This window comes from Strix uralensis, chromosome 7 (assembly GCF_047716275.1).
Source record: "Strix uralensis isolate ZFMK-TIS-50842 chromosome 7, bStrUra1, whole genome shotgun sequence".
Lineage (NCBI taxonomy): Eukaryota > Metazoa > Chordata > Aves > Strigiformes > Strigidae > Strix > Strix uralensis.
Genome location: NC_133978.1, coordinates 834,374 through 858,262, shown reverse-complemented (window position 1 = coordinate 858,262; position 23,889 = coordinate 834,374). Strand labels below are relative to the sequence as shown.

The window sequence follows — 23,889 nt, the reverse complement described above, 5'->3', positions numbered from 1 at the left end:
TGAGGGAAGCTTCGTGAGCATTTGCATATTCTCTGCCTTCTCAGATCTGGACTGCACTTGTACAAGACCACCTAAAATCAGATCTCCACTGGAAAAAGTTGCTCCTTAAAATTATTAACAGAAGGCCAAAAAATATGTAAGAAACGGCTCTTCATGGCATCTGCCAGCCTCACCAGGACATCCTTTCTGTGCTTCTCAGTGGTCTCGAGTTTCCTTTCCAAAGGTGACACCTCTTGATGTAGAGTCACAGTCTCCTTTTTAGAGCAGCAGCCTCCTCCTGCAAGGCACTTTGTAGAGAGTTCTTCTTGCGTTCTGCCATCTGTGTCTCTGCAGCAGGAAAGGCGAAGGAGAAGATGACAAGCAAAGCAAAACCAAACTGATTTGCATCCTACACAGAAAACATCATTTTCTTACCTGCCTGTCTGTGTTTTCCAGGCTCTAAGCCCACAAGGACTTTCAAACCACACATAAATAAAGGAAACTTCCAGGCAGAGAATAAAAGAAGAATGAGAGTGGCAAGGTTCAGGAGAATGTGAAAATGTGCTTGCTCTTCTGTGAGTTGAAAGGGCAGGGCTAAGGGCATGGCAGCACATCACCCACAGGGTGAGAAGCAGGTAGCACTGACATCAGTGAAACACGGGCAGAGACAGGAGGTGAGAGTCAGATCCGGTGTCCTAAAGGAAAAGGAAGAAGCAGCAAAAGTGAAGACTGACTGTGACACAGTTCATTGACCAGGAAGACTTAAGAGACTTTACAGAAAACAACAGATCTGTCAACGTTGTGCTTGAAGATGCGCTTTGGTATTTGTTCAAAAGAACGAAGCTAGGGGAATATGTTGTGCACTGGCAGGAAAAAGAAGAAAGGAAATATCCAGTGGTACTAGGACAACGGCAAGGAAAAAACAATTGAACATCACACCAGTACCGAGAGCTGAAGCAAGGATGACTACAGATAGACAGGAACTAAAACTAAACTAATAGACAGGAACTAAAGGTGGAAAGAACTGACTAGTGGGACAAGCAGGATCCATCCAATGGCAGAATTTCAAGTATATAAGCTTTGTCATATGTAACATATGTAGTAAAAACTGTGAATGTTCCAGAAAAAACTGATGATCTAAGGCCTGGAAAACTCTGAGAAATGATCAGCAGTTCCATCTCAGAGAGGGAACATGAAGAAACATTGAACAGGTAAAGGCTCTACATGAGCAGGAGACAGCCTGTGGGGGAGGCAACGAGCAATGCCCACACCTCCCTGTTCCTGCAGTCTGGGACAAGGAAAACATGACAATGAGATAAAAACCCAATTCTGATGTGGGGAGTGGGAAAGCAATGACAGAGAAAGGAGAAGGAATGTCTGTCCAGCTATAATAGAGAGAGGCCAGTAGCCCTGGAGGCTCTGGGATGGCCTGGAGATTAGAGGAAAAGGTGACTAGTTACATGTGAAAAACAGTTTATAGATAAACATGAACATGTTACCAAAGGCTACGGAAGTAAAAAATTGTGTTTTCTATGGCTGTGAGCTCAGACACCAAATCAGTGTCGGCAAGAAAACAGGTGAGAAGGATGCAGAAGCACGAGGTACCAGAGAACGAGGAAAAGCAGCAGAAGGAAGGATGCAATACCACAGGAACTTAACACTGAACCAATGCTCTGTGAATCTGCCATGTAAGAGGAAAAGGAAGTCGACAAAGACAAGGCTTTTTGAGGCTGGTGCTTTCAAAGACCACACAGAGAAGGATACTGTGAGGCATCACGCTACACCTACTTAGCAGTGACATGGGACCTGAAAGGCACCACCTCTGCACATTATCACCAGTCACACAGCCAGATGCACTGCCAGACACTGGACCTTTCTGCTCAAAAATCTTTCCCTGGTAGTTCTATCGATAAGTCTCAGGCTTGTTGTTTTTCTCCTCTTCCCATCTCTGGGCACTGCATTTTTCCTCTGCGTGGTATCAGAGACCCCCACTGGTGAGACAGGATGGGGTCAGTGGGTTGGAAAAGGGAAGTTGTACCTTCCTGGCTTTGAGCCAACTGTGTCTGAAGCTCTTGATCACGGGCACTGAAATACTCCTTCTCAGCTTGCCTCTTGCTCGGCTCCAGCTCCGAGTCCTGTATCTTCTTCCTTGCATCCTTCTGGAAGAGGTAAGAAGAGAAGCATCACCTCACAGAGCCACTGCTGGCGGGAGACAAAGAGGTACAAACACACAGGCAGAAACAGCCAAGGTGGGAGGGGGCAGCTGGGCAGTAATGGTACATGGGATGGGGATTCTCCTTTCCCCCGTGGCAGCAAGCCAACCTGGCCCACAAGAATTTACATCCGTTCTGGCTTTGGCACTCTGCTTGTCAGTTCAGTGCAGCAGCAGGACGGGATTTCTGGGTGCACTAGACACAAGTTACCAGATCTTGCTGAGTCTGCTCCAGGTGCTGACGCAGGTCTCGTAGGGCTGCGGCCACTCTGTCCACTGTGAGCTCCGCAGGGAGGTCCCTGGCCTGGGAAGCAGCTGGGCCCCAGGCATGACCCTGCTCTGGAGAGAGAAGCCATTCTGTTGCAAGCTTTAACCGAAAGGGTCTCCAACAAACAAGGCCTCTTTATGCACAGGAGGAGGTGGCAGCGCCTTTGACGTCGTCCTAGAGCTCGTGTTACAGCACGACGTGTGTCCCGGGCTAACGTTATTTTGATGACCACTAATGTCAGCACTGCCTCGAGGAAGGACGCACGTGCCCTGGGACTTGGGCCCTATTTCATTCTGATGCTGGTCATTTCCCCACATACAAACACGGACTTGTCTCTGCAGGGATGTCAGGCTTCCAAGACTTCCCAAGGCTTGAATCAGCCTAAACTGACAGGACAGGTCTGTCACATCAGGATTACAAAGAACCACCCCCCCTGCACCTGCTCCCCTATACCCGCCTACAGACCTGTGAACCCAGCCCCACACTTGCCTGAACTCCAAGGGACTAAGTCTCTGCTGTCACAGACCGTGCGCTGGAGAACCAAGCGCAGTTTGTCCAGCTGGGATCGGGCTTCGCAGGGGGCACTGTTGGCTGCTGACACCCCGTGGCCAATGCCTGTGCTCTGCTCTCTGTGCTGCAGAGCCTCAAACGCAGTTCAGACACCTCAGCCTCCAGCACGCGCAGAGAGTTCCTCGAGCACCGTTCGCCTGCTTGGGACTCCTCCAGATCCCGCAGCAGCTGCTCCTCCTGAGCTGCCAGGCCAGCCTCCTCCTGCAGCGACTGCACCTGTAACACAGACGCACAGCGCTCAGGGACAGCGCTGCTGCTGAGGCACAGAGCGGGACAGAGGAAGGGGCCAAGGAGGAATTACTTCAACCCAAAAACCACACTGGAAACAGAATGCACGAGGCCAAGGATTCAAACTGAGCAAAATAAGCTACAAACAGGTACCCTACCTACCCTTTCTCTTCTTTCTTGCGTTCCTTGGACAGTCAGTAACATCTGTAACTGGTGAGGCTGGCAGGGACCCTGCTCAAGCCCTTCCAGACACCCGTTGGGATTTTCTGAGGAATGAGGAAACAGATGGCAATAAGAAACATGCTTATTTCTTGGGTGCCTCAGAGGGGAATCTGGCTTAGTTCAAAATCATGGTTTTAACCAAAGGTATCAGGATGGAAGACTGATACACATCCCAAATGTTTAAAATTTACTAGACCCAAGACAGGGCTGATGGATGTATCTAGCTCATTACACTGCAGCTCGTTCTGCCTCCTTTGGTGTGTTTCAGGTTTGAAACCCCTGAAAGTTTCATTTCACAGCATTAACATGCCGACCTAACAAAACAACACCTCATTTTAAGGAAAGGACTACTCCAAAAGCCACTGTCTTCAGAAACACTGTAACTGAAGGATTAAAAGAAAATGAAACACCACATCAAGACAATGAAACATATCTGCATGGATAGTTCAGAACTCTGCTTTTTAGGAACTGCTGCCAGAGCCACTTGGATACGTGAAGATCTGAAAGAGGGAATCCATTAAACAGAACAGAGAGTTTCACAGACTTCCATTTACCTGGCGTTTTCATTCTCTAGAAGCTTCAACGAAGCCTGAAATTCTGTGTTGTGACGCTCCACTTCTCCTCATCGACTGCTTTCCCCCTCCAAGGACTGCAGACACACTTGCAGCTCCTTGTTCTGATGTTCTACCTTCTCCCATTGACTCCTCTTCTCCTCCAGGATCTTCTGGACGTGCACAACCTCCAGCACCTTCTGCCTTGACAGTTCCTGTGCCTCACTCGGATCTTGCTGAGCTTTGCGGCCAATCGCTTGCTGGGACTCTTTGGAGGCTGCTAGTTGAGATGTCAACTCTTCCACCTCAAGGAAAACACAACAAAGCAGTCAAAGACTACAGCTTGCCACTGTCAGCCATATCAGCCATATCATATACTGTGAGGAAATGGAAAGAACAACTTTAAATTCCACCCTTTCATGGAAATACCAGATCCACAATGGATACAGCTGGCTTGTTTAAAAAGCTAAGTGGGTCACCATGTTCATCTGAAAAAGCACCTTAAAAAACAAGGCTAGGAGTTACAGGCCAGCAGAAATCCATTCTGATGAGTGCTGGCAAACAGGCACAAAGAGCAGCCCATCTGTCCAGGGCAGCAGCTGGCCGGTCAGTCTCCTTCAGCCCAGCTGAGATGGAGACCACAGTGTGATGGCAGCCAGAGGGACTCACCCCACCCCTGCTGCTCTGCCATGGGGAGAGACCACCTGGCTGATGACTGCAGTGGCTATTGCTGTTTCACTCACCTGCTTTTGTAGAGCATCCCTCTGCTGAAGGAGGACATTAATTTCTTGGGTTTGATTTCTTCCTTGTGCCTCTTCTCCACTGCCTTGATCTTACTCTGAGTTTCCTGCAGCTCTGCTTGCAGTTTTCCTGTGATGTTCTGCAAACACAAATGGAGAGCAAGCTGCTGGGACCTGCCATCAGGTTCAGCTTTCTCTTCTTTCTGTCTCAAAATCACATTCATTCAGCCACTTCTGCTTTTCTACCCAGCTCTGCTTCCACTTTAACACTTCCTTCCTGTTGCTGATCTCTGGAGCTCATCAGGCTCTGGGCTTTCAGTGCCTGCAGCAGTCCCTGCCTCCTCAGTCACAGCACTTAGGTTTTACTTCCTTGTCACTGCCCTTCACTCTGTTACCTGGGTCTCTCAGCCTCTCTCAGCTTACGTCCAGTTGCCAACGGCCTGTTCCTTCAACCCACCCTACTAGTCAGACTTACCTGCCCATCCTCGTGCTGCTCTTTCACCTCCTGCCTGAGCTGCTCCAGCTGCTGGTTGGCTTCTCTTAGCTCTCCCTGAGGCTGAAGTAGTGTCTCTAACAAAGCACTCTTCTCACGCTCCTTTTCTTGCAGGACCTGCACAGAAACAAGGAGAAGACAGGTTTAAACTTCCCACACAGAATTTGCGTGGCAAGGCTCCAACACCGACGGGCTGACACGTTCTCAAAGCGCCGTGTTGCTGCTCTCCCAGGCCCTTCTCTGCCCACTTGCAGACACAGCTTCCTAAGTGAGACTGGCCGTATGAACATGGTCCAGCCACAGTCCCCCTGTGATTGAACCTCCAACAAACATCTAACGCCTAACAGGAAAATGTGGGGCACTTCTCAGATGTCTCGCCTTGCTGGTGAGGGTGTCCCTCATCTTCTGCTGTGTCCTGTTTGTCTTTCAATAGCAACTTTTACACCTAGTTAGCAGCAGAGAAAATGCAGGGCTGCCAGAGGGCTGAAGCAAGCAGCTCCTTCAGAAAACTCCTGTATTCCAAGTGGGGTTTGGTGAAAATTACTTCATTTTTAGGTATTCATTAGACTTTGGTAAAGTACTGACATGACAGGGACACACTGACATCTCTGAGCACTGCCCTGGCATTTCAATACCTGCAGACACAGTTGGGGGTACTGCTGTCCCCAGGCAGACTCCGTGAAGAGGACTTTGGGTGGGACACAAGGAGGACTCTCACTGTGTCACTGGGTTGCACAGGAGATCTGGGCACAAAACAGCTTACCAGCAAGTGACTTAAAACAGCCCAGAAGACACCCCTGTTTCACTGCTCAGAAATATTTCAGAGGAGTCTTGAAAATTGTTTTTCTTTTGTCAACAATCCTGCCATGTCCCCCTGTCCCCCCCAGACAAAAACCCCATCCTCATGGGGATTCAGTCCTACAAATTCTGTTTGGTCTTTAATGGAGTTAAGGTTATAAGCATGTATCAGTACAGATCAAAGGAGGACTGTTAAGAGAACTGTGAAGATACTCTGAGGTAAGTCTTAAAAAACCAATAGCAGCACAAAAATCTCAACTGAAAGGTGATGCTTCTGCCTGGCTTCCTCTGACAGGTCTCACTCCTAGTCCCAAAGAGAACCCTGCTTGCCTTTCACCTCACCAAATTCAATGTAGAAAGCATGTAGGGCATGCTCCACACAGCCCGACATCCAGACATCTCCCACGGCTCTAGCCTTGCAAAAAAGCTACACAAATTCTCCTTTCACAGTCTTTACCTCTTGCTTGGCATTTTCGACTCTGGTTCGTTCCTCCTCTTGTTGAGCTCGTGTGGTAGCAATTTTCTGCTTCATATCAAACAGCTTCTTCTCGTGCTCCTCTTCTGTCTCCGCCTTCTCTTTTTCCCATTGCTCCAGTATCTTCTGCAGCTCTGAATGATGCCCTTCCCACTCGCTTGCCTGAGGAGTGGAGGGAAAGACTTCAGGGTGAAGTCCCAGCCACGCTCCTCAAAACAAATGTGAAGCTTCATCCCTCCCACAACCCCCCACCTCAACAGTGCACAACAATGGCTTTGTGCTCTCCATAAATCACGTCCTGTCAAGGAACTTAAAAGGTGGGTCAGCAGGTGGATGAATCATAGAATCATTTAGGTTGGAAAGACCTTTAAGAACATTGAGTCCAACCATTATGAAAAGGAGATGTTACCTTCCTCTCTCCATGGCTGCCTGTTTCCTAGCACCTGTCTCCTCAGGATTTCTCTCTATTCTTAGAGTCTATTTTCAAAGCTCACATCCCTTTCCATCAGTGAAAAGATGTAGATGAACTGCAGGGTGAGAAAGAGACCGGTACCCTGATGCCCCAGTCACAAGACAGGCCACGAACGGAAGTACCAGGAACAAGGGGCCTGTTCCACATGCGTCACGCTCAGAGATAACACCTCTGATGATGGTGACAGGACAGAAAGAAAGGAAGAAAGTTCCCGTGACTGCAGTTGGCAGCAATGTGAGGAGTCTACTTCATGGCAGACAGGAGTCTGTAAGATCCTACCCCTTTCCTGCCAGGCTTTGGGTGGGGAGCACCCAACCTCCAGCTAAACTCGCCTTAGGCCCACACTGAATCTCTGGCTGCTCTTACTGTCCTGGCAGAGTCCTGGGGGTCTTCACATGCCTTCAAGTACAAGGTTTAGGGTTAGGGAGAATAGGGGATAGGGTTAGGGATAAGGGGTTAGGGGCTAGGGGTTGGGGTTAGGGGTAGCAGTTAGGATTAGGGGTTAGGGTTGAGGGTTGGGGGTTAGGGAGGAGGGGGAGGGGTTGGGGTTAGGAGCTGGCGGTAAGAGGTAGGGATTAGGGGTTGGGGTTAGGGATGGGGTTAGGGATCAGGGGTCAGGGTTAGGAGTTAGCATTAGGCGTAAGGGTTAGGGGTTGGGGTGAGGGGTTAGGGGAAGGGGTTAGGTGTAGGGGTGAGGGGTCAGGGATTAGGGGTTGGGGGTCTGGGGGTAGGAAGTTGGTGTTAGGGGTTGGGGGTTAGGGTTATGGGGTTAGGGGTCAGCAAGGTGTGACCTATGACAGATGGTTTCTCCCATTTCACACACTCAGGCTATTACTCTTCTAAAGCCAGCCCACAAAGCTTGCTTGAAGAATTCAGAAGCATATTGTTTCCTACCAGGTCTTGCAGGAGCTGGTTCATTTCCACTTCCTGATCAGCTTGCCGCAGTTTGAGGGTATTGTTACACTGCTGTTCCGTCTGCAGGAGCTGTTGTGCCATGTTTTCCCGTTCCTGCCTCATTAGAGATCGCTCTGCTTCCAGCTCACACTGAAGGCACTTCACTTCCCCTGCAAACAGGACAAACGGCAAGATTCAGAGTCTACACAATGGTTCTGACTTCACTGACCTTACGCCATCTGCACTTCAGTGCAGGAGAGATCTGCCTCCATCTCCTTCACTCCTCAGAAGCACTGCGGACACAGAGCTATTTTTATACCATCTTCCCTAGCAGGGGGATCACCAGAGACAGGAGGCTCTCACCTTGTATCACCTCCACACAGTCACGCAGGCCAAGAAGTTGGATTTCCAGCTGACTCCTGGTGATCTCCAGCTGAGATAAGTTCTGCTGAGCTTCAAACAGGCTGGATTCCAGCGTCTCCTTCACTGACCTGTGAGTTGTGAGTACAGAGAGAAATGAGTTTGTTGCTCCTGACACCCACTGAGAGTTATTCCAGTAAGAAGTCATTCCAGATCCCTACCCCTGAGTACGGAAAATGGGTTGCAAGGAAACTTGTATACAGAAAGCATATTTCTGCCATTTAAAATAGCAATGCCGGCCCCTCCGGGAGATGCCCAGGCTTTGCTTATGACCCAGCATAACACAGAAAGCCCAGCCGAATTTGATCTCAACGGCCCAATCTGGAATTGCTGTTGGCTGACACACGGGTAGCTGTGCCCAGAGTCTGGGCCAACAAGCAAAAGCCCGGGCTCTGCTCACAGCCCTCAGCTCATCAGCGCTTCCAAGCTGCTCTGCAGGGGGACAGAACAAGAGTATTGCCCTGGGTGACTTTTTGAATGCTGTTCACAGTGTAGCTATAGGTAAGTAACTTTCCAGACTCCTTGTATTTAAAAGGGACTCAAGAAATACATCAGATGATATAGCAGGATCTCTCGCTTGGAGCAGCATTCGTAAGAAACCTGAACTAGATTTCATCTGAACAAGGACCACTGAAAGGAGAGACGGGCAGCCTTCAGTTTCAACTGTTGAAAGTTCAAGAGAAAAACTTGCTGCTTTTCTCTAAGTGTTGCTAACTAAGTAGGCAGCAGCCCAAGTGACTTGTTGCTCTTTAAAATGGAAGCTGTAGTACTGCAGAGCCAAATTCTTACAGCCACAGACTTCAACCAACTGCTGCGTATGACACGAGGGTTCTGGAACCAGGAGCTGAAGTGACCTCCCTGATCTAACACAGCGCCCTGTGTGCCAGGTTCCCACAACACACAGCACTGCCTCGCTAGGACGGGGGTGCCATAAAAACCACAGCAGTAGAATTTCACTGCTTGGATGGACAATGGAGGGTGTATCTTCAAGGAGAACAAGCACATATTTCTGATCGTGCCAATCTCTGGCAGTCCAAAGCAAATATGCTCCATTTCAGGATAAATAGAATCAGTCTCTAAAACAGAACAGAAAAGATCGAGTCCAAAACTGTGACAACAAAAGGCTCTTGAGAACAACATCTGCCAAGAACAGTTGCTGAATTTTTATCTGTTGTCAAAGGTTCTTCAGAACTAATTTATCTTCTCAAAAAATAATGTATCCCTTTTCAAAAAAATTTTTAAAAAGGAGATGAACATTTAATAGTTTAGTAACAGCCCAATAATTGACCAAACATAACTCAGCTCGATCAAATAAGAGAAGCTGGAGCTCAGAAGAAGCAGCAGCTCTCAAGAAACACACTGAGTCAAAACAGGTGTTTATCAGCCATCCTAACGACATACTCTGGAGTAATACAGTGTAAAAGTCAAGAAACATGAAAAACAATGTCTAAAACATCATTTGTACAGCTCTGCAAGTTCAGGAGTCTTCTAAAAAACACCTACAAGGAGGACAAACAACTCCATTTTTTTTTTCTGAGCAGAACTTGTCACATATGACCTTAGAAAGGCAGAAGGACAGAATCTTGTTCCTTCTCTGTAACTTCTCCACATCTGTCTCTAAACAGCAGGTGGTAAGGAGTACAGGGCACAGACATCAGTGATGGGCAAGAATCCTCAGAGACGTGAGGATTCAAAAGAGGTTTCCCAGCTGCTGGTGTAACCAGCCCTGGGTCCTGCACCACAGTAACAAGAGTTACCTTCCAACCAGAAGGCCCTCGAGATCTGCAGCACCAGCCTCTGGCTCCACCCTAGATGGCAGTGTCCTACTCACAACGTCTGCATGGAACAGCCATCGACAGCCAAACTACTTGATAAGGACAGATCTATGTTCAAATGCATAGAACAAGAAACCAAAGCCAGAGAGAAACTTCAGTTTCAGTAAACACCTGCAGGGTTTAATTATTACCCAACTCAGAGCCAAGCTGCCTTGCTTTGGACTTCACACAGGAATGTGCAGGGGGACATAAACCTGAGCCCGAGGCCCAGGAGATGTTTGCTAGTTTGAGCTGTCAGGAAAACAACGTTAAAATCATAGTATACTTTTTTTCATTTTGCTCAAGATTCTTTCATTTTCTGCCCGTGGAAGGTGAAAACATTTAAAAAGCACACAGGATGCAATAAATCCTCGTGGAATGATTACCACTTTTATAATTACAGCCAATATATAATGTCCTGCCTAGGGTTTCCTCCCCGCCCTTACCTGGCCTCTGCCAGCTGCTCTGACAGGCCTTGTCTGTCCCGCTGCAGGGCTGCCAGGCGCACCTCTAGGGCAGCCTCCTCATGCTCCAGGAACTCCTTCTCTTTGGACACCGTGGCCAGTGCACGCCCCTGGCGAGAGGACTCCTGGCACAGCTGCTCAGACCGCTGCGAGCTGACTCTTGCTGGTGGTAAACCTGACAGCAGGACAAAAGACAGTTAGAGCCCTTTCTCTGGAGTTCTGTGCAGAGCCAGCCAGTGCCACTTCTGCCTCGGCTGGAGGAGAAAGAGCTCCTGTACTGCGGGCTGGAAGTTTAAGAGCATCTGCTCCATACCACGCTAACACCCTGGGCTGCCAAAAGGCACTGGGACTGTTAACTTGAAGGTGATGAGTAAGGCCACGCTGGGCTGCCTGGGACCACACAGCCCCTTCACAGCAAACATAAATACACCAGACTACGTGTTTGCACGCAAAAATACGGCATCTTCCAGAACTGCCACCTTGCAAACTGGAGTTCTATCAGAATCTATCCCAGTGCTGGAAATTTGCTGGCTGAAGAAAGTGAAAATACACATGGTTTCTCCTTCTGGAAAAGAAGAAAAAGATCCAAGTGCATTGGCTGCAATGAGGTGATGCTGGGCAGGGAAACAGCCCTCGGGGTGAGTTATGAAAGTCTGGCTGATGCGGCCAGAGAAAAGGTAGACTCTATTCCTACAGCAGTTCATGTCAACAACACTGTCTGCTTGTTTCACACAAAGAAGTTGTCTAATATACCTTGCTGGTAGTCAAACTTGAAGATTAACCATGATTCTTTAGCTTTTTTCTTCAATATAACACCTCTGCTGGGTATTTCCCAAACATACCGTGGACTCCAAGACTGACCATCTAACAGAGAACAGACCATCAGAAACAAACAATTCTCTCAGAGTTATCCCATAATACCCAAGATTGTACATTATGAAACTGACATTTAAATGATGACCAACTCCCTGGTCTCCTTCAGCGACATGATTCTCCCAAGCTCTTTTTCCAGGGTATCAAAATCAGTTAGTCCCGAGTGAAGAGTCTTGTGTGATCACCTCTTTCTCATCTTCCTCAGAGCCTGAAGAGGCTCTAACAGCTCACAGAATCAGAACCATTTAGGTTGGAAAAGACCTCTAAGATCAGCAAGTCCAACTGTTAACCCAGCACTGCCAAGCCCACCACTAACCATGTCCCTAAGCACCACATCGACATGGCTTTTAAATACCTCCAGGGATGGTGACTCAACCGCTCCCCTGGGCAGCCTGTTCCAAGGCCTGACAACCCTTTCCATGAAGAAATTTTTCCTAATATCCAACCTAAACCTCCGCTGGTGCAACTTGAGGCCTTTTCCTCTCGTCCTATCGTTTGTTACTTGGGAAAAGAGACCGACACCCACCTCGCTACAACCTCTCGGGTAGTTGTAGAGGGCCATGAGGTCTCCCCTCAGCATCCTCTTCTCCAGACTAAACCCCCCCAGTTCCCTCAGCCGCTCCCCATCAGACCTGTGCTCCAGACCCTGCACCAGCTCCGTTGCCCTTCTCTGGACACGCTCCAGCACCTCAAGCTCTTTCTTGTAGTGAGGGGCCCAAAGTGAACACAGTATTCAAGGTGTGGCCTCACCAGTGCTGAGCACAGGGGGACAACCCCTGCCCTAGTCCTGCTGGCCACACTAGTTCTGACACAAGCCAGGATGCCATTGGCCTTCTTGGCCACCTGGGCACACTGCCAGCTCATAATCAGCCAGCTGCTGACCAGCACCCCCAGGTCCTTTTCCCCAGGCATATTTCCAGCCACAAAGTTGCATGTATGTCTTAAAATACAATTTCAACAATTTCAAGATCTCATTCCCGTTCTTAGCAGTACAAGACAGCAGACACTGACCTGCAGCTTTGTCCCGCTCTCCAGGCTCCAACAAATGGAGTTTTGAAAGGTGCAGATTCACAACAAAAAGCATAAATAGAAACAGGCAACCCCGTGGTTTTTTGACTCAGAAAAAGGGTGAAGAGCTACGCTGTTTGCTTCTTTTGCCACATGGGGGAGCAGCAGCCTCACTCAGATTCACGGGCAAGACAAATCATCTCTCTGCAGCTTTTCAAAAGCCAAAAAAGAGGCCACCACAGGCAGGTGGATTGAAGTCATCTGTAGCAGCAGAGGACAACTGAGAGAATTGCAGAACAGCTCTGCCAGCCACCAACACATTTCCAAAAGGCAGTAAACAAAGCTTCTGACCTCCAGCACTACCAAGTGTCTCCTTGACAAAACCACCGCAGAATCCAACAGACGGAGCTTCACTGAGCCGAGCAGCCAAAAGCCCACCCGGAAAGCACCAGGTGTTTGGTCTCACGTGACTGAGCTGCTCTTGGTTTCTGCCTTCTCCTCTGCCAGTATCCTCAGCTCTACCTGCAGCCCCTCCCGTTGCTCCTCCACTTTCTTCAGCAGCTGCTCCAGGTGGGCTTTCTCTGCACCGAGCTCTTCATTTGTTCTTTCACACAAGCTCAGCTTCTCCCGGTCAGAGATCCTTACTCTCTCCAGCTCAGCCACTTTACCCGACAGATCTTCATTCTCTTGCTCCAGCTGCAGTCACAGAAGCACAGAGGAAATGAAATACAGTGAGATTTACCATGGAGAAGGTTTGGCTTCGACAGAAAAAGGAACATTTCCATATTCAGGCAGTCATACGTCTGAAGGCAAGAAGTCTGAAAAGCAGCAGCAGCTGCAGACGAACACTTGCCAAGATCTTTGGCAACTGCTCACCTGCGACACAAGTTTGTTCAGTCGCACTTTATCCAGTGCAAGAGCTTCACTGACACTGCTCATCTGCGCTGCTGCAACGTGTAGATCAGCTACTTCAGCACTTGGCTTATTCTGAGCCCCTCTCAACTCTGCCACTGACTGCTCTGCCTGAAGAGACAAAAGAACAACATGAAAGCAAAGACAAGAAAATCCCTGACTTTAAGCAGCGACTCCAGATCCCCTTTGGTGTCTCTGACACACCCCCCGCCCAGTGCTCCCAATAACCACGTGGGGACTGACTGCACCAAGGAGCCTGTGTGGTCTGATCTCCCCTTTCCAAGAAGGAGAACAACACTGTCACTGTCTTCTGCTGACAGAAACGGCACCTGTGCTGGTCTTGCTATCACAACTCCCTCTCCCACAAGTTCTGCTAGGAATAAGGTGACCACACCTTCTCCAGGGCCATGGTAAGCTCATGCTTCTCTTGCCTCAGCAGATCCCTCTGAAGGTGCGATTCCTCCAGTGTCTCTCTCGCAACTACCAGGTCACTCTCTAATAAAGAATGTTCTTCTTCAAGTGCAGCTAAGTCCTTCAGCCTACGAGAAGGGGAAAGACAAACAAGTCTTTAATGTAAAAACATTCTCATTTCCAAAACCAAGATTACATACTATTTCTGAGATATGGCAGTTGGAACGATTTGCAACAGCTTTCTATTTACCCCTAAAGAATGCTGCAATTTCCTGCCTAGCGCTGCATCAGTCTTTGTCACTGACCCAGGTGAAACATTCATCATTGAGAAAGTAAAACAAGCTTCCAGAAATCACAGGTTTCCAAAAAGTTCAGGTGCTCCCAACACCTTCCTGCCTGTTAGCTCTCTCTCTCCTTTTTGATACATTAGACACCAGACTTTCCAAAGTTCTTCTTTGCATAAGACAGACTTTTAAAGTCCAGATTAACATTCTCTCCATTATTCTTGCCTGTGGCAACAAAACGATGAAAGAGCCTGCAATGTATGTGGGGAGATCTGTATGAATTTCCAATCCAATAACCATAAGATGACAGGATGATTCAGGCTGGCAGGGACCCCAGGAGGCCTCTAGCCCAATCTCCACTCAAAGCACCTGGGGTCAGTTATGGGATCAGTCCAGGTTGCTCAAGGCTCGATCCACTTGGGGCTTCCAAATTCCCAGGGATGGAATCTGCACAACCTTTCTGAGCAACCTGTTCTGCTGCAGGATTGCCCTCATGGTTCCATTTTTTGTTCTCCTTAAATCCAGCCTGAACCTCTCTTGTTTCACCTTAGGCCTGTCATCAACTACTCTGGTCAGCTTTGGAATGATTTTTTTCAAGGGCCATAAAGAAAGTACAAGGAGGCACCTCTGCTGTGTGTCCTGCCCACGGGCTCCCTTCACCAGTCTGTGCTACACATGCTGAGCAGACAAAATCCACTCTTTTAGGGGGGCCTCCCACCGTCCGGCAGCGCCCACCCCTGCCCAGAGGAAGCTTTAATACTCACAGGAGCTCCTGGTCACGACGCACTCTCTCCACCCTCTGCTGCTGCTCCACCCTCTTCCCCTGGGCTGCATCTTCCCTCAGCTGCAGCTCAGTGTTACTCAGACACGAGGCTTCTTGCTCCGTCTCTTCAAGCTGTTGCTGTAGCTCTGCCCTGGTTTTCTCGAGGTTTGCACAGTCACTGCAGAGACAAGGCTCAGTCAGAAGAATGAACAGGCCTGAAGAGTCACGGATCCCATTCCAGTCACTCCAGGCTGGCGCTGTGGGCAGCACGGTAAGGAAGAACTTGCCCTTCCCCTCACAAGGTCACTGGAGCGGGACAGAGGAAGGCAGGCAGGCTTTTGCCTTCATTCACTGAGAAGCCGTGGCTAGGAAAGGGCCCCCAAAGAACAGAATTCAGAGAAGCAGCACATCAAGAGGGAGGCGTCTTGTATTCCAACGTCACTCTGAGTCTCCAAGACAGCCTTAGGATTCACAGTAGAGCAGGAAAAGCAGTGACAGGAAGTGCCAAACAGGGGCATACATGGGGAGGGCAGGCGAGTTCTTTGCCCGTAACACCTCTGAACTGCCAGAACTGGAAGCAGATTGCCTCCAGAATGCAGGAGGAGGAGGGAACACTCACCTTCTGAGTGCTTCTACCAGAGACTGCAGGTGCTGCTGGTGGCTGCTGGCCGTCTGGCACTCCTGCTCCAGTTGCTCGAGGCTTTGCTGCAGCTTCCAGCACTTCTCCTGCTGCTGCCTGTGCTGGTGCAGCAGGAAACTCATAGAGTCCTGCCTGGCAGAGAGCTCTTCTTTTGGGGCCTGAAAGGAATGGGCAGGGAAAAGCACAAACAAGCAATAAGGAGCAGGGAAGATGGCTCCTGATAGCTGTGAGAGAAGCAAGCAGCGAGACAGCTCACCTGAAGGCAAAAGTTGTGATGAGGGGGTGGAGATCAAAGAGAGAAAAGCAGCAGAACACAGAGCTGGTGAGACTGGTGAGGCGATATAGTACCAAGAGTGGGATGGCTAGAAAGAAACTGGTTAAGTGAATGGAAAGGTTTCAAGATAAGCAAGGCATCAGCAGCTGAGCCTGCGGCCAGTGGTGAAGGCAAGGAGAAATTCTCACCTGTGCTGCTCCTCTCCTCCTTGCCAGCGCTTCCTGAACCAACACAAAGGCACGCTCTGCATCAACGGAGCTCAGACAAGAGAGGACGTTGCTAGACTCTGCCTGCTGGGAGCTGTCAGCGACCACACTGGCACATTCATCTAACACCACCTGAAAGCCCACATCAAGCTGTTACTCTCTGCTCATTCTGCTTGATTTTCTTTGTCTATTTCTCCTTTTTCTCCCACTTCACCCCAGAGTCATTAAAAACTCAATTCTCTCATTTCTTCAGTCAACAAAGAAGTTTTGTCCCTGCGGTCACAAGTGCTCCAGGGGTTTCTGAATACAGCTACTACAAACAAGAAGAAACAAGTGTGAAGTGGCTGGAGGCTGCCTGAACGCTCAGTTTCTTGAAGCTCTCATGAATGGTTTTAGTCTCCTTCAGCTTCTTAGAGCCACGGAGATGAGGAGCACCAGGTCAACACTGGAAATAGCAATGAAAGGAAATATTAATGCTACCCAGGGAAGAAGGAAGCTGATGAATACTGCAAAACAGCAATGAAAAAGCTAATGTTTATTCTGAGCAGTAGCACAAGAGGATAAAAATGACTGCATAAGGGGAAAGAACTGACTTTGTGAAAAGCTGTGTAAAACATCTGATGATTAAACCCCCCTCCCTAGAGTGAGGTTTAGGACTAAGCTAAAGTTAGCCCTAAACAGTTAGATCAGTTGCAATTCTGGGGAGATAATAATGGTCAGTGAATGCAGAGTGAAGGAGCAGAGTTGGCAAGCGCATTGATTCAGTCAGTGACCTTTTATAAAAATCTAAAGAACAAGAGAGTCATTGCTCAAGGAGGTGGGAGAAGCCTCCAGGCAACACTAGAACACAAACGTCAAGTAGCCAACTCAAAGCACAGTCAAATAGAGACCTTATGGGAAAGGCAAAGGTACGGAAACTTCTAGTGACTTAGCTCAAGTGTCACAGGACAGCCAACTCAGCAGTTATAGCAGGTTTGATGTCAGAGAAGTGGTATAATAATTAAACAGCCAGTAGCAGTTAACACAGACAGTATAAAACATATATATCTATTCCCTGGGCCAGTCGTTAGCCTTCCTCAAGTACTTTTAAATCAAATTACAGGGATGTGGTCCCAACTCTGTACTCACCTCCATTATATCTTTTATCAGCTTTTGGAGGGAAAGATTCTCTTCTTTGACACTTTTAGTCAATGAAGCTTCATATTCTTTCTCTAACCGACTTGCTTCCTGAGAATAGAATAAGCAAAGGGTGGGTGGGGAAGAGCTGCTCCCCTCTGCAGCATTCCCAGCCTCAGCAGCATCGTCGTGCTGATAAGCCTCAGCCCTAGTGATTCCAGTGTATCCCTTCCCACATCTATTGAACTCCTTCTTTGCTAAAACTAAGAAGAGAAAGACCAACAGCTGGTTTTCACAGGCTGCTACGAAGCTGTCAATTCCAAGGAACTTTGATCCCTGGAGATCTAGTCACAGGCAGAATAGCACTGGTGCAACCCCCAGAACTGTCTGCAGCTCCCCCGCCACTGCCTGCCCCTGGGCTGACTCACACGTGCCTGATGCTCCCACACAGTCAGCGTCCTCACCGCTCTTTCTCTTGAGGAAACCACACCCCTTTGTGCTAAAGCTGGAGAGCAACCATTGGGCCATCTCCCAAATAAAGGTAAAACATACTGGGATCTCCACAGTGTCGTTAAGTGTTTTCACGGTCTTCTCCTTCTCCTCGTTCTGCTTCTGAGACTGTACGAGCAAGGCTGAGAGCTCCGTCCCCCTGAGAAGAGAAGGTCCACGTGCCATTCCAAAAGCATCGCACACCAGCACCCGCTGAGGAGCTAAGCAGCTCCCAGAAGCACAGCAGAGAAAGTTCAGCCCAGAAAATACAGCAAAGGCAGCGTTCATCTCTACAGGTTAACATGCCTGATGTTGCAAAATGGCCCTTCCTGCCCCAAAGGACTTCTGCACTCAGTCTGGTAAGGAACTGTCAGTGCAGAGGGGCTTAGGATGGCCCTGGGCAAATCCCTCCCAACTCCTCTGCACAGCCCTGGGGGTACCAAGGGCTGTACAAGAGACACAGCTCTCTTTATGCTGGTCTCAGCTTCTCACCAACAATCAGGTAACAGCAAAAACACTGTAATACACTGTGATCTCTTTTCCAGTCTTGTCTTACAAAAGCTTCTGTCGGTCAGACGTGTTTTTCTACCCGTGCTGTTGAAGGCCATAGCTTGGCTAGGGACAGAAACAAAGCTGTGCAGAACGGGTGGGTTTGAAACGTGAACACAGCCCGCCTGTGAATCCAAGAGGCAGCCACAAAAGGTAATGTTGGTAACAGCAAAGTTTAAAACACATTTACCTGTCCTGAAGCTCCTTCTTCTCCAGGTCCCCCTTGACTTGTAAGTGCATCACTTCCCAAGTCTTCTGGCTTGTTTCCTGTCCCGCTTGCTGCTGTGCCTGACCCTTTAGGACAGGTCTGCCCAGGCTGACGGGCTCCCAGAGCTGCACGCCAGAGTTCAGGTGGGAGCAGTTTACAAGTACAGAGCCCAAAAGCCTCCTCTGCTCTGCCTTCAGCTCAGACACATCTCTGCAAAAGGATCAAGAAAGAGATCATACTCACACCACCATCTTTATCAGCTGACTCACTTCTGAAGCACGTTAATGGTGCAGCAGTAAAAGCTGGCAGGAAAGATGACATCTTTGCTGGGGACAAATCACCCATCTGACACTTTGGGATCGCGACACATCTTGATAGTTGAGCAATGGGTCCATTTGACGGGTTGAGGAGTGAGGCTATTTTCTCCTCAGAGATAAGAAGAAACATATGGAACAGCCAAAAGGCTTCAAGAATTAACTAGTAGGTCAGGGCATACCCTGCACATTGAGGGAAGCTTACAGCCAAGTAAGGTAAATGGCTGACAGCAACTCACAGTTTGAAACTGCATGACAGGAGAAACCTCCTGGGGTGAGTCCCCCAGATTCAGCTCTAGGGGCACTGAAAGGGGAAATCCCCCGTGCTCAGCGGTGCCCTGGCTGCTCCCTGACAGAACGGGGAAGGAAACCCAGAGAAACTCTGCAGCAGAGATCACGATGGGCAGAGGCAGCGCTGGCTGTGAAGGCGACGGCGAGGGCTGGCAGCTGGGCTGGCACTGGACAGTAACTGGGCTGCCTGCTGACAGAAGGGCAGCAGCACGCGAGCTCAAAGCTTTATACAAAAAGTTATTTAGTGATTGTTCTCTCCAGTAGGTACCATTAAAGCATCTTGGCAGGACCCTGCCCTGCAGGCCCAAACAGGGCTTCTCTCTCCTGGCCAGCTTTGCCTTGAAGAAACCTGCAGTAACGACATCCCCAGAGCTCTCGGGGCCTGAGAAGATTCACTCTGCCAAGGGCAGCTCTGAGTAGCCCCAGAGATCCAGAGCAGAGGGAAGAACAGTCCCAGGGTGCAGGGCTGAGGCAGACGGGGGCTTCTCTTCAGGGCAGCTCCTCTTCCCCCCACAGACTGTCACCCTCCTCCTGCAGGTCAAAGCTCTGGGAAGGAGCAGGACAAAGAGCTGCCGAGAAGTACGAAAGCAACAGCTGCACTCTGCTGTGGGTCTGTCAGATTGGGTCTGGGGCAGCGTGGGCTCTTCAGAGGGTCCCCACCTCAGCCCTTCCAGCCCAGACACCAGCAGCACACAAACCCCGTGGGTCACCAGCACAAGGCCAAGCTTCCCACGCCTGCAGAGTTTTACCCTCTGCCCCAGGCTCTGCTTTCCCCAAGGGAAAAAAGAGCAGAGCTGCGAATGACCCCAGAGCAGCGCAGGAAGTGGAGCCTTTCTTACCTCCAGTTCTCCCACGACCTGGCCCAGGAAATCTGAATTCTGTTGGTGAGCAGCTGCTGGTTCGATGCGTCACTGAAGAGCTGATGGGAAGGAGAACGCTTGTCACTCTAAGCAGGGGGCACTGGGTGTCTGGAACACACGGAAACTGTTCCCACACCCCAAGAAAAAACCCCAAACCTCTGCAACTCCCTGCAGCGACCGCCCCTCCCATGCAGCCCAAGAGCTGCCTCAGCCCATCTCCTGCTCTGTGCCTGCAGCAGCCTCCGTGTCCCTGGGCTGCACAGGGCTCTCAGGGGTGGTGACCCCAAGAGCTGGGTTCTCCCTTCACTGCACTGGTGCCACCTGCATTTCTGTAGGTCCTACCCAAACCCCTCTGTGTGCCCCAACCCCACACGTTCCTGTAGGTCCTACCAAAACTCCCCTATACTCCCCATCTCTACACATTCATGTAGGTCCTACCCACCCCCCCGATAGCCAAACTTTGCATATTCCTGTAGGTCCTACCAAAACCCTCCATATTCTCCATTTCTAAACATTCCTGTAGGTCCTGCCCAAACCGCCCCGTCCCACCATACCTCAAGGACAAGCCAGGTAGAGGCAGTGACGAGGAGGGGGAGGACCTAGTAGGGGTCATTTCCTGTGGTGGTTTTTTTTTTTTTTAAAGTATATCATGACATCATGGCCGGCAGTGGTGTCACGCTCCTCCGCCACTTCTCCCTTGTGAGTGTTGCCCTCCGTGGTGACGTCATGGCCGTGCTGGGGCTCTGCGGAGGGAGGGCTTTGCCCCTGGGGTGGGAGGCGATGATGTGATGTGACATCACATGGCCCCCCCCCGCCCCCCACCCCCCCGACGCTGCGGGGGCCCCTTTGGGCCTGGAGACACCCCCTGGGGCTGGGCCCCACGTCCTGAACCCACCCTCGCCACCGCCAGTGCCCAGGTGAGGGGGGGACGGAGGGTTCGGGGAGGGGGGGGGGGGCAGATTGGGGGGGCTGGGGGGCACCACGGGGCAGGGTGGGGGTTCGGGGGGGCTGTGGGTCAGACCCCCCCTATAACTCCCATTCTCCTCCCCCTCCCAGGCAGCCTCCCCACCCCCCATAGCCACCGTGGGGTGAACAGAGCCCACCGTGAGTCTGAACCCCCTGCTGCGGGTTCGGTTCCCCCTCCCCCTCCCCGCCGTGTGTGTGGAGGGGGAGGAGCGGATGGAGCATTTGGGGCTGGGGGCCTACACCCCCGCGGGGCTGGTGCAAAACTTCCTCCGGTTCCTGCACCTCCACGTGGGGCTGCCCTGGTGGGGGCCATGGCTGTTGGTGAGCGGGGGGGCGCTCTGTGGGGCTGGGGGGGGTCTCTGTGGGGCTGGGGGGGGATTTGGGGAGTTGGAGGGGGTCTCTGTGGGAGTCTGTGGGGCTGGGGTGTTCTCTGGGTGGCTGAGGAGGTCTCTGGGGTTGGGGGAGCTCTGTGGGACTGGGGGAGGGTCTCTGGGTGGTTGGGGGAGATCTCTGTGGGGCTGAGGGGGGATCTATGGGATCGGGGGGGTGTCTGTGGGTTGGGGTGTCTCTGTGGGGCCAGGGCGGTCTCTGTGGGTCCGTGAAACGTCCCTGTGGGGTTTATGTGGTGGGGATTTGTGGGGGCTGCCTCGGGGCAGGTGTGGGGGGGGCTCCCTGGGGGCTGCCCCTGACCCCCCCGTCGCCCCCCAGGGACGCTGGGCCCCGCCTGGCCCCGCTGCCACCGCTGGTGCGTGAGCAGTGCGAGGCCGCCCGCCTGCCCGCACCCCCCCGCCTCCAGCGGCTCCGCCAGCGCCGGGCCTGCGGGGGGGCTGAATTCGCGCGACCCGCATTCGGGGCGCTCGCCGGGACATCCCGGCCCCCGGTGCCCCCCGGGAAGGACGGGGAAGGGAACGGCGACAAGGAGGAAGGGAAGAGGGGAGGGAGGACCCCAACCCCCCCCCCGAGCCGCCGTGTTCACACCCCCCGGGCGGGGTGAGGCCGCGACGCGGGCGTGACGCCACCCCCGAGGTCCGCCCCCCCACCCCAGGTCCCCCCCCACCCCAGGTCCCCCCCTACCCGCCTTCCCGCCTCACCTGAGCCCGCAGGGCCCGGAGGAGCGGCCAGAGCCGCGAGGCCGCCGCCGCCATCATGGTAGCCCTGAGGGGAGCGGGGAGAAGGGGCGAGACTAAAGGTAGGCGGCTCCGCGGAGGCGCGAAGGGGCGGGCCCGGCGACGCCACGTCCTCCATGGAGAGTGTGGGCATTGCCAGGGCAGGGGCGGGGCCAGTAGGGCGCATGCGCAGGACGCGGAGGATAGGTGCGGAGCAACGCCGAGGCCGCCATGGGGAGTGTGGGCATTGCCAGGGCAGGGGCGGGGCCATTGGGGTGCATGCGCAGGACTCGGAGGGGGGTGCGGAGCGACGCCGCGGCCGCCATGGCGGGTGAGGGCAGCCCGTTCGGGGGCGGGCGGCGGCAGGGCGGGAAGGCTCTTTCCTCCCCTCAGCAGCCGCCGCCGCTGTCGTTGTGGAGGCGGCGCTGGTCGGGGCGGGCGCTGCCGCCGCTGCCCCCTCCTCTCCCCCCTCCTCTCCCCGCCTTCCTTCCTACCAGCCCCTGAGGTAGGCAGGGGCTTCCCGCTGGGCGCCCCCTCCCCGCGGCACCCCCCGCGCTGGGGACGGGGGTCCCCGAGTTCTCCCTGGTACCCCCGGACCCTCACGCACCCCCGTGTTATAAATGCCGAGGCAGAGGCGAAAATATCTTTAATAAATTTATTTGCAATAAGAACAAGCAAAAAAAACTAGGCACGCCGGGGGGCAGGGGGGGGCTTCCCACTCCGCACCGACGAGCACCGGGTGGTGCTACGTCACTCTCTTTTGTAGTCCCTCCTTCACATGCGCAGCGGGGTCCCTCAAACTTTCCCGGGCTTTCTGGTGTTGCTGGGGCTCCTGGCAGGGATTCCTCCAATCATATTTTACTTGCGCAATCCGGTGTTGCTGGGGTCTTCTGATGGGGGTCCCGCCAGTAATTTTCCACCTACTTAGCACCTGTCACTGAGGAAAAATAAACCTCCAAATTCCTTTTAACAATAAAACCATGTCAAATCTCCTTTAACTTATGTACATGGCAAATTCTTAACAAAGTCATCATATTTTAACACGAATCACCACCCTATTCTTCACACCCGTTCCCCCTCCTCCCGGGGACCCCTCTGACAGGGCACTTGGGAACGGGGGACGGGACCCCCCTGACAGGGTGGGGAGAGGGACCCCCCCCCCCCACTGGGATCCCCCCCACCAGGGGCGTTTTGGGGGACAGGACCCCTCGGGGACCCCAGGTGAGGGGTGCGCCCCCATTAGAGTCACTGCTGCCCCGTTAACTCGTTATTTTCGCCATCACCCCCCCCCCCAAATTTCCCTTTTCCTCCCCGTTTCTCACCCCTCAGGTGATGGTGGAAGAGGCCGAGCCCAGTGCCCCCGTCCCAGCGGAGGGGGCTCCACACACACTCCGGGGGGGCCCCCCCCATCCCGGAGGCCTCTGAGGGGCCCCCCGAGATCCTGAGGGCTCCCCCCACACCACGGGGTCCTCCCAGGGGTGCCCCCCCATCGCGGACCGCTCTGAGGGGGCACGCCCCGACCCAGGGGGGGTCCCCCCGAACCCTGGGGGGCAGCGAGGGGCCCCCCCGCCCAATCTCGGGGCGCTGCGTGCGGCACTGGAGGTGGCTCTGACCCAGGACCCCGGGGAGGCGACGCTGGCTGAGCTGAGCCCGATTTTGGGGGTCCCCCGGCCCCCCCGAGACAAGTGTCAGCACCTGGACGGGGCCCAGCTGCTGTGTGACAGCCTGTGCCTGGTGTGGTGGAGGGGGGGCCCAAAATGCAGGAGGGGGACACCCAAAATTACGAGGGGGCACCCGAAATGGAGGGGGGCACTCAAAATACGGGGGAATGAGGTGTGGGGGGCGGTGGGAGGGGGAGTGGGGGGATGTGGGGGTGCGGTGGTGGTTTGGGGGCTCCCCCGACCCTCCCTGTCCCCCCCCAGGTGCCGGGGGGCAGCCACAGGGTTTGGGGGGGCTGCGGACGGCGCTCAGCACCCTGGAGAAGTACGGCTGGAACCTGCTGCAGCCCGGCCCCCCCGG

General features: G+C 52.4%; 1 protein-coding gene across 13 annotated transcripts; it reads right to left on the bottom strand.

The window, feature by feature from the left end:
• On the bottom strand, nt 1-21,903 carry LOC141945690 (centrosome-associated protein CEP250-like). Of its 13 annotated transcripts, none has more exons than XM_074874079.1 (25): nt 21,856-21,899; nt 20,353-20,563; nt 19,778-19,857; nt 19,207-19,484; nt 18,316-18,543; nt 18,133-18,191; nt 17,640-17,736; nt 17,100-17,198; nt 15,954-16,103; nt 15,471-15,649; nt 14,853-15,029; nt 13,788-13,932; nt 13,358-13,504; nt 12,948-13,177; nt 8,266-8,393; nt 7,903-8,072; nt 6,519-6,698; nt 5,246-5,380; nt 4,774-4,910; nt 4,034-4,335; nt 3,420-3,523; nt 2,949-3,245; nt 2,403-2,530; nt 2,018-2,138; nt 1-327 (listed from the first exon to the last, which is right to left on the bottom strand). In XM_074874079.1, exons 8-20 carry the CDS (start codon nt 17,103-17,105, stop codon nt 4,323-4,325), a joined length of 1,797 nt encoding a protein of 598 aa, XP_074730180.1. In that variant the 5' UTR covers nt 17,106-17,198; nt 17,640-17,736; nt 18,133-18,191; nt 18,316-18,543; nt 19,207-19,484; nt 19,778-19,857; nt 20,353-20,563; nt 21,856-21,899; the 3' UTR covers nt 1-327; nt 2,018-2,138; nt 2,403-2,530; nt 2,949-3,245; nt 3,420-3,523; nt 4,034-4,322. The 13 variants fall into 13 exon arrangements, with proteins under 13 accessions (XP_074730180.1, XP_074730172.1, XP_074730173.1 ...); XM_074874071.1 differs by lacking the exon at nt 18,133-18,191 and having other exon boundaries at nt 1-88; nt 174-327; XM_074874072.1 differs by lacking the exon at nt 18,133-18,191 and having other exon boundaries at nt 1-71; nt 174-327.
• Nucleotides 21,904-23,889: the final 1,986 nt, after the last annotated feature.